The 10,763-nt window shown below is 33.8% G+C and overlaps 1 protein-coding gene and 1 pseudogene across 1 annotated transcript; both read right to left on the minus strand.

Annotated features, from left to right (window-relative positions):
• Window positions 1-679: 679 nt before the first annotated feature.
• Window positions 680-5,264, minus strand: LOC126728228 (alpha-galactosidase 1-like; annotated as a pseudogene).
• A 1,979-nt stretch (window positions 5,265-7,243) lies between these two features.
• On the minus strand, window positions 7,244-9,352 carry LOC126728229 (exopolygalacturonase-like). The gene is made up of 4 exons (XM_050434091.1): window positions 9,230-9,352; window positions 8,724-9,032; window positions 7,585-8,100; window positions 7,244-7,480 (listed from the first exon to the last, which is right to left on the minus strand). Exons 1-4 carry the CDS (start codon window positions 9,347-9,349, stop codon window positions 7,244-7,246), a joined length of 1,182 nt encoding a protein of 393 aa, XP_050290048.1. The 5' UTR covers window positions 9,350-9,352.
• Between the last annotated feature and the right edge of the window lie 1,411 nt (window positions 9,353-10,763).

Genomic DNA, 10,763 nt, shown 5'->3' on the forward strand with positions numbered 1-10,763 from the left:
CAGCAGCCATAACTATTACTTACTGCTCGAGTAATGGGCACTCTTGCCAAGCCCAACTCAATTTTTGCACATTTTTAATATGTAATATACTTTTTAAAAAATTAATTAAAAAAAAAAAAAAAAACTTGTGAGGACAACCCGGCCTCCATGCTTTTTTTTTTTAAACTTCAATTTGTTCCAAGTTTTCTTCTTCTTCTTTTTAACCGTTTATTCTTTTGGATAATCTAGCATCCTTATCTTCTTTGTTTTATATTCTTTGGAAATTTATCTATGCATCAGCATTAACAATATCACCTTCTCCAACTGCACCACTCAACTCGAACAAGGCAATCTAGTTTGTAAACCAGTATTATATTTATAGCACTTACATTGCATTACAGGTGAATCCTTTTTCTTTTTTTTAATAATGTTTTTTTTTTCTTCTATTACGAATAGTAGATAATGCCGAACAGAACAAGGAACAGCCTTGTGGGGGGATAAAGGTTACACACTAAAACTCATTTTGCTCATTTTAACAAAAGACGAAACTTTTGCTTCCTCCAATTTTTCCTTCTTTATTCCAATAAAATTTTCATTACATAAACCTGTAGAAAAGAGACACTTGTAAAATCTCAACACTCTCTCACACTACAGCATCAGGTAGCTTGGAATTAACAGGAAGAACATACAGAAGAGAGCAATGCCAAGTGTGACCTCAAGCAACTGGCTTCAACACAAACATTTTGCATCCGTGAGATGGCACGGTGGCTGTCAAGTTTCCAACAAATCGTGTCTTCAGTGTCTTGTGCTACAAGAGACACATGCACAGCACACATATATTACAAAGGTATCTCATAAATACAAACGTGGAACTGAAATGCCCATGACCTTAAAAGGCATGAGAAATGAAAGCTTAATCAAAAATACCTCCCAAACATCTCTTGCTACAACAACACTGTTTTCAGGGATTCCAATGTCTTCCCAAAGGCTTGTAATTGAACGACGCACAGGGCCCTAGGTTGAGCAGAACTAGAGCAAACCTATAACCCGAAAGAGGCCCCGCCCAATTCTGTTGCAATTTAACATAAAAGTCATTTTTGCTCCTATGAAGTGAGACAAAAGTACACACTACGCATCATAAGATAATTTAGGCAAACTTTACCTCAATATCACCTTCCATCCTAACCTTTTTACCTTGTACACCAATTCGATCTGTTATAGATGATGATCAAGTCAATTTTCGTAACCATTGCTACAGAGTAGTTCACAAGATGGGAGGAAAAATACACCATCAGTTACAAAATTGATGCACTTACCTTGATTAACTGCAATAACCTCTTTATTGGAAATGATATCAAATGTCTCTTTTGTCATGTTCCTCACATCACAACCAAGGATAAGGGGAGCCTACAATACCATTTGATGTTTAAGCAAACAGAAAGCCAAAACCCCAATAATATGCATTCATACAAATCAGAGCATCAAATTCCACATAGTACTGCCTGAAATACCTTGGAAATAGCCCATAAACTAAAGTGCGCTATATATTCATCATTTGTCATCCCTCCATTTCCCACCTCAAGCATGTCAGGATCTGTACATAGTCAAGCAGATAAGATGCCAATAAATTTCTTAGAAAAAAGTGGACTAAAATGTTTTTTTTTTTAAATTATGTTAGTGTGACTTAACTATTGTAGGAGAATACTAACCATTCCAACCACCGGGCCTAGCATCATCAGCATATACATCATTTGCATCTATTCTAGAGATCATACTGTAGAAGAACAAACAAAAAGAAATGATTTTGGGCTCAGGATTTGTATAATCAATTATTAACTTAACAGAAACATGAAATTTATCTACCTTGTCCAATTATCAGCAATGTCATTAGTAGTTCTCCAGCTATTTCCAACCTTAGAACCCTATAGAGCAGGGTGCAAGTCCCCCCTATTAAGCGAAAGAAAAACAAATCATTAATGGAGTGACTTCCACAACATTGATTTAAAAGTTAGAGATATAGGATTACCATTCACAAAGTGAGAAAAAGATTGGACGACCTGCTTTCATTAGTGCCCTAGTCATTACAGGGTATCTAACAAAAGAAGAAATAAACGGATCATTTATTACTCTCATAACTCAAAGTTTGAACATATATGTGCGGGAAAAAGAAAAAAAAAAAAAATCTACATTTCCCCATTTCCTTGTGAGGTTAATGTCAAGATGACTATGTTACCTAACAGTTGGCTTTGTTCCATCATTGTAACAGTTATCATACTTCAAATAATCAACACCCTGCATACAAATTTCATTATTGCATGATTTGGTATTGCAAGTGTCAATAGCAAAAATGGACAAAGTAAAACCCATAAAGAAAATAAAAACTAAATTTCCTACCCTTGAAGCAAAAGTTTTGGCATCTTGCTCCTCGTGACCAAGTGAACCAAGCATAGTTCTGCTACAAGTATAATAACTGCAAAGTGGAGGTGAAAGAATTTGTTTTCCTAGCTGTTTCAGTAACAAGGGAATATTGATATTGAACAATTATCATATAGCATAAAGTTGTGTTAGGGTGTAGTACAGCCATGTTACCCTGAATCTGAGTAGATTCCTAACTTAAGGCCCTTGCTGTGAACGTAATCTGTAACACCTTTAATGCCAGATGGAAATGTTGAATTCCTAGGCAATAGATTACCCTGAAAAGTAAGAAACAAACGTTTAGTGCAACTACAAAGTTCAAATGTTTGTATTCTTCTCAGAAACTTCAAAAACACTAAAATTTTAAGAGAAGCCAACTTATCAAAAATTATAAAAGAGAAACCATACATTGTCATCACGATGTATTTCAGCCCAGCAATCATCTGGGAAAGTAAGAAATAGAAGTTGTGGCTTAGTTTCATGTACCCACTTAGCTAAAAGAAAAGAAGATTTATGATAAAAGAGAAACTACGTAAATCGATTGCCACAGACCTATATTAACGTAGATATATCCAAGCTTGGCAAGACCAGTGGAGAACAGAGCATCAGCTGTCAAACCAAGAAAACAAGGACTCTTGTAAGTCGATCTCTCCCACCTCAATAGATGCAGTTTACCATTTTGCTATGTGAACTTTGACAGCACTTTTTGATATATATATATATATATATATATATATAAGTTCCTCATTTAAGGATATTTAAAATAAAGAAAAAAGACAGCACTGGTTAACGTTTGAAGGAGAATATTGCATTTGAGTAGTAAACCTACCAGTTTCTTTGATGACTTTCTCATCGATATTGCAGTGGAAGTGATTCCAACTATTCCACCTACATAAGTAGAAAATACCTCAATCCCACAATTCCCCATACATATTATTAGGATTTTTTTTTTTTTTTTTTAAGTTCATGGTATTATTAGGCAGGGAAATTATTGTGTACTCTCGAAATACCATAAATTCGTACTCCCTCCTCCCACATGAATGATGGGTCTCACAAATTAAATTCATGGCAGGACCCACCATTCATGTAAGAGGAGGAAGTACGCATTTATGATGCTCCGGGTGTACCTAATAATTTTCCTATTAGACAATAGGAAAAGTAGTTCTAGTAATAAATGTGAAAAGCTTTCATCCAAAAATAACAATAAATATATACTAAAAAAAGTGGTCGAAGAGGATATGATTATAAAAAGATAAGTAGAGATGAACTTGGAATTAATTACAAAGCACTCTTTCAATGGTCACCAATTAGATAAGATCTGATAAAATTGTATATTCGAAAATCTTACAAAAATTTATGTTATTATTGTTTTATACCAATTTATCTTATTATTAGGAATTAATGAAAATTTGAATCTAGGAGTATTAAAAGGAAACAAAGTTCCCATCAAATTTTTTTTTTTTTTTTTTTAAAAAGAGGGAGTTTTTTAAGGATACAAAATGCATAATTTCTCTCATTGACATTGTTATATTTCTTGAACAACCAACAAGAAGATATTATTTCCCATTTCCATCTTTGATTTAGAAATATTTGAAGAATGATCACGTATTAATCCAGAATATATAGATAAGGATCATTATAATGATCTTCTTGATTAGTAAGGGAAAAATAAAAAGAAATCAATTAAGATATACAGACGAGAGATTACAGCAAAAAGAGATGAAGAAATGTGATTTTGAGAGAATGATAAAGCAAGACCAATATTTGTCCTTAGCAAACTACAGTATTAGGACAATAAATAAATAATAATAATAATAGGATTAAAATAAAAGTTCACATTGGAATTACGAGGGTGGTAGTGCGGTGCCTGTGCCTACCACAGAGAAGCTCCTTTAATGCTAATCAGTACTGCAATCCAGAAGAGGAGGACCTAGCTGAACCTGAACCTGATCTAATGGGTTTGTATATACACACAAACACAACATCAAACAAACAGTACTGCTAAGAAAGGTTATAAATAATATGCAAATCTATAATCCCACAAGTGTTTCTTCTTCCTTCCCCCCTCCCCCCTTTTCTGGGGATAGGATATTATGGCTTGTTCGAGCATAGGTGGGTAAATAAAAAGACATGTAAATGGCCGTTTGAGTAAAGAACGATGGAAATAAAAAATTTTAAGTGTAAAGCTGATAATAGCATGTCATTAGGGAATGGTTCCTCTACTCAACTATACTATCTGCTATTGGTCTTAAATTCTTTCATGTCCTCAACAACCAACAGCTTGGCTTGGCAAGAGCTATAGCCCCTTCTATTGCCAAGACTCTCTTAGAGGCATAGTTCTTCCATGCAGATAGTCTACTTTTGAACCACCTTTAAGTTGGGTTTTGGCTTAGTATCACCACCTCTTCTGAACCACCTTATTTGTTAGGCTTAGAATGCACTGCTACTCCAAATCATATCACTGAAACTACCATATATCTAGAGCGAAAGAAGGTTATGATGATGAGACTTCTATCATTTTCCTTACTATCTTGGAAGTTTGTAGATGTCCTGTATATCTCCTATTATACCTAATTTGCTAGTTTCTTGGAGTAGATGCTAAAAGTTATAATCATGGTATTCTAAACGAGTGTATTTATAAAAATAAATATTTCCCAATAACCATCACTGCTTCATAATTTGATAAATATGATTCATTTTGTCACAAAAGTAGACTAATTTAACTACATCCAATCTCTTAAACATTTTTTTTAGCATTTTGATAGTGTTAACAATTCTTTACCAGATTTTAGTTCTCCTATGAAAAGCCTATTCTTAGAGGGGAAAAGCCTAGCTATTGCAAACTCCTTCCAGTTCCATGTTGGAGGCATTGCCTAAAGTCTGTGATAACTTAAAACTCTAGGATTGCTACAGATAAAGAAACTCTAAAGGCAGAGGAAACAGGGCTAGAAAAATATTTTAACGAGAACACAGAAATCTTGGAGAGCTTCCAATTCCTTTCTGGCATCGTTGCTTAAATATTGTCAAGATCAAGAGGTTTAAAGGATCTTCATATAAAAATATTTTTTGAGAAATATTGTTCTTACAATGTAGGGAATTGTAAATCCTCTCATAATCTGTGACTTCTGGCTTGTCTAGTAGAACCTTGCTGCAAAATCGTGTTATTTTTTAAGTTTATATGAATATTCTAATTGTCTGAATATTTTGTGAGACTACTGTTGACACTTAGGAACCTGTTAAAGATGTTCTTAGGTTAGAAATTCTAGCACTATGCCTCTTAAGTACAGTGTCTTTGTGGTAGCAATGCTAGTGATGTTGTTTCTATTCAAGTTATATCACCTGATGTTCTTATTACTTATGGCATATGAGAACACTAGCATGTGATTTACTGAAATGGTAGGGTGCTTGGCCTGGCTTTTAGTCTTTACTCTTTAAGTTAGAAATGATTCTCATAAGCTTGATTAAAAGTAACTAGCCTCATCACATGCGCTTCGCACGTGCGATGATGCTTTTCATTTTTTATCTTTTAGGTTTACACATTTTACTCATGGGAGCTTTATTTTATTTTTTATTTTAAGAAGAAGTTGTATTAGTACTGAACTACTAATGCAAGAGAGAAATGTGGAGGTGGGATAAAAACAGTTATAAATAAATAAATGGTACGTTTGTGGAAAAAGGAAAAAACAGTTTTATTTTTTTATATTTTTTCTAAAAGAAGATGTTGTATTAGTAATTGAAAACTAACGTGAGAGAGAAATGTGGAGCTGGGAGAAAAAACTGTTCTTTTTTTTTTAATTTAGCTAAAAATTAAGTGTTTTTGAAATACTAATTTTACATGTCTAACCCTATGATTTAAGCCTTAGAAACGGATGAATTTGAAGGTATTTTGGGCATCTGAATAGACGATCCCAAATAGGGAAATTCCTTAAATAGTACTATAGATACGTGTTGGGCGTGTGAGTACCAAGCCAAATGGATAAATCTAGCAGCCTCAAAATATTTTTTTACAGAAGGATTGGCATATAATTTAGTGACTCTGTGAAAGAGATACAATTGAATGGGCTTTTGGTTTTGGTTGATGATGGTAATGCCCAGGGCTGTCCATGGGTCGAGTCGAGTTGGCAAAATCGACCCATGCCCATTTTCCCACACAACTCCACCAACTTAAATACGATCTAAACCCACCCAATTATAACTAATGTTAATTGGGTTTTTACTAGGTACCCAATTAAGCCCAAATATCATTTCTACAAATCACCAAACTCTAAAGTACCCCAAAACCACTAAAAAGACCAAAATACTCCCTAAACCCATCAAATGACTGAAATACCCTCGAAACCTAAAAAACCAAAGTACCCCCTTAAACCTAAAAAATGAAAGAAATACCTCTAAACCCCAAAAATGACCAAAATACCCCCGGAACCTAAAAAACGATCAAAATTCCATCAAAACCTAAAATTTTATTCATTTTGTTTTTGTTTACTTACCTGATTGTGTAGTAAATTGGATTGGTAGTAGATGCTTAACAATGTTGGTGGACAATATTACTTAAGAATAAAAAGCATTTAGGAAGAGTTGAATAATTTTTTTGATTTTTATTAAGAATGTTCTCAATTGCAATAACAAAACAATTACTATCTACAACAACACTGCAAATCATAGCAGATTTCAACAAAAGGCTGAACCTTAACAACTCAAAAAATAACTAAAAAAATTCCCCAATTTCATTTAAATAAAGAAAAGGGGAACATGTTAGATGGGATTCTATTTAGAACAGAACCCCGATAACCTATCTGCAAATTGTATTTGTTCATTCTACATTAGTTTTAACAGCTTGGGAAGCATTTCATTAATGCTTATTGGTACAAGCAGGAGGGTTCAACTTGCCCGAAACTGCAGGCTGGATGTTAGTACAAATGGAAGTAGCAAATCCTCCACCTCCCTTGTACGCGAGATCAATGTCAGAAAGCACCACTTGTTGGCATGGTACACTCTTACTGCAAATAAGATTCAGAGCTTCCTTTGTCGAAGAAGTGCCTCTAATTTTCTTGAAGCTAACATTGCTGATCTTAACTTTAGAGGGAGACTGAAAACAAAACAAAAAAGCACACCCAAGAATTCGATATTAGTAGTTTTACTTTTTTTTTAACATCAAAATTTGTGTATATATTTGTGATGTTTTATAATAACCTGGTTTGAGCATTGACTGTTTGGGCAGTAGTTTTGATCAATGATGACAGGATTGGCAACATTGTTCATGACAACATCCTCGAAATGTATATCAGAAGCAACTCCAGAAGAGGAAGAAGGCCATGTTTTGATTCTAACACCATTATCTGTATTGCTAAGTGTGGCACCAATAACTCTGATTCCTGAAACAGGTTCTTCGTTCTCATACCTTCCAAGACTTCCAACGCTGATACCATGGCCAGGTCCACAAGTTACTTGGTTAACAGTAACATCTTGGGTTCCATCACCAAAGGAGATGCAATCATCACCTGTTCCAATATCGGCATTGGTAATGGTGATCTGAGATGAACGTCCCACGTGGATTCCATCAGTGTTGGGGCTATTAGCGGGTGCAGTTATGGTAACATGTTGGAATTGCAACTTCTTGCATTCCAAAAGGTTGATGTGGAAATATTTGCTGTCCTTCGATGTAATGTCTTGGACTTTTGAATTTGTGACGTAATCAAACCTTATATTCTGTTCATGTTTACAAGTTAGATAAATTAAAACGCTAAATATGAGCGCTCAAGTTTCATTTAAAAACATTTTAATTAGTAAAATGGTAACGATTCTTTGAATCATAAAAAAATAAATAAATAATTTTTTTGGAAACAAACGTGATCATTAAATCATTTTTAAAAAAAATGGTAAAGTTGTAGCAAATATTGTTACATAAAAACTTACAAACTAATGTTTCTATGAACGTGGTTGGTACTACTTCAATAATATTATATTATATAAACAATTCTTCAGAGACCACAAGCTTTGTCAAAAGATTACATGTGCGATTGTGATTGGTGAATTATCGCTTTTATATTTAACCATTGTTTTTACTATATCGCTTATAGTCGCACATGTTAGTGTTGTGGCACAAAAAGTACTCCATAAACTTTCTCATATATAAATTTTAAAATTAATTCTTTTTTGAGTTGTGACACATCACTATACAAAACTTGTCAAATTATTAGTAAAACATCATTTAACATATAAATGTTTGAATTTTTTTTTAACGGGTAAATTTTGTAAAGTTGTAGTGTCTATGTATATCTAATAGAAAATGATGGAATATAAATGCTAATTAATTAAGATTGAAATCTTACAATAGGAAGTACGTTGCAGTTTTTGTCTTCGGCACACTCATTTTTTTGCCATGCTTGTTGTCCTTTGCCATCAAAAACTCCACCACCTGACACAGTGAGACCGTCGATACGTTCAAAAGCAACCCAACCATCTTTACCGTTGAAGGAGGCAACATCTGATGGGGCCTGTAGGGTTCCCTGAAGGTTAAACTCAATTGCACCTTTGCATGGACCCAACAAAGTCACTAAACCTAGTTTGTATACCCCTGCTGAAATCACAACTTTACTTCCTGCTACTGCACACGCAGCTTTCCAAGCTTTTGTCAAAGCCTACACACATTGTAAAAAAAAAATCAAGATCAGTATATAATAATCATTTTGCATTTTAATGTTTTATCATTTGGTCATGACATCGATCCGTTTCTGGTGTAAACAGAGTTTGAACCTAAGTTCTCTTGTTAAAGTTAAAAGGCTTTACTAGTGATGTTAACTGGAACACACTCTTCTTGTCAATTACATATTTATACCTGGGTTATATCAGCATTAGGTTGTGCTCCGTATGATTTAACGTCAAAGACCTGCTGGGCTTTGGTGGATGCCAACACCAATAGCAAGGAAATTGTTGCAATGCTTAAATTCTTTCCCATCTTATTGTTCTTTATTTTCTTTCTATTGCCAGTTTGTTGTATGATATTATGGTAACCCCATTTGGTTTGAAGCTATTTATACTTCAGTACCTGAGTTCCACACCATTGAAACTACTCAACTAATATTAACTAATTTAGTGCAAGGTTGCTAAGAACTCTCCTGTATATATTTCAACTTCTATACTATTATTAGTTTTTGTTCTTTCTCCTCCACTAATTAATTATCGTTTGTTATTGTATAAGATAAGATTATTTTACTTTTTTGTACATCATCTTAACTTCTTTGCTTTAAATGGCACACTGTTAGCAACCTGAAATATGTTCATTTTATCATGTAAGCAAAGTGAATACTTCTATTAGTAAGGGGGGAAAAGCCTAGTAAAATCGACTAAAATTTTCCAAAATTGGCATAGGCAACATGCTTGTCTACACTTTACAATAGCAAATAATGAAACCCACCAATATTTTGCTCATTTTTTAGTTTTCGGGGTATTTTGGTAAATTTGTTTTGTCTTTTTTGGGGGGGAGGTATTTCTATCATTTTTTAGGTTTTGAGATGTATTTATGTCATTTTTTGGTTTAGGGGGATGTTTTGTTCAATTTTTAGGTTTTAAGGTTATTTCGGTCATTTTTTAAGTTTTGAGGGTATTTTGGTAATTTTAAGTGGTGTTTTTTAGCATATTTGGTCTTTCTTTAGGTTTGGAGGGTATTTTGGAAATTTTAAAGGATTTTAGGAGTATCTTAGTCATTTTCGAGTTTAAGGGGCGTTTTGGTAATTATGATTATTAGGTAATTGGGTGGGTTGGGGTTTACGCATAATAATTGGGTTAGGTTGGGATTGGGTTAGAAGTAATTAGTTATATGGGTACTAAATGAGTAAATGTGTTTTAACCAAACCAAAAGCCCTCCCCAAACCCACCCATTTGATACCACTAGTATTGGGGATGAACCACCGCTTAACTTGATTTGATCCGGTGAATGGGTTAGGGATCTGCTGCTAATTGAACGATCAGTCGAATCCAGGTCTCTTACGTTGTTGGTTAGGTGGGGTAGAATGTCAAGTGACAAGATCTGGGCTATAATTGATAATGATAACATCAAAGCAAAAAAAAAAAAATATGCAACCATTCTTTAAACACTTGTAGCCTAGATCAAGTGAGGCAGGAACACAATAATTAGTATTTTTGGGTTTATTTGATTTGAACCTAAACAATTGAGTCAATGAGAAAATGAGAAAACGAGAGATGAGAAACAAAGAAAATATACATTGATCAAAAATGATATTTTTGCCAACATATCTATTATGTGACAAAACATGAAACATATTATATTAGTTATGTGACAATATTTGAAACTCAAGTTTCACTGGAAACTTAAATAAATAATCAACAAAACTTTTTCTTGCTGTGAATCT

The sequence above is a fragment of the Quercus robur genome, chromosome 5 (assembly GCF_932294415.1).
Source record: "Quercus robur chromosome 5, dhQueRobu3.1, whole genome shotgun sequence".
Lineage (NCBI taxonomy): Eukaryota > Viridiplantae > Streptophyta > Magnoliopsida > Fagales > Fagaceae > Quercus > Quercus robur.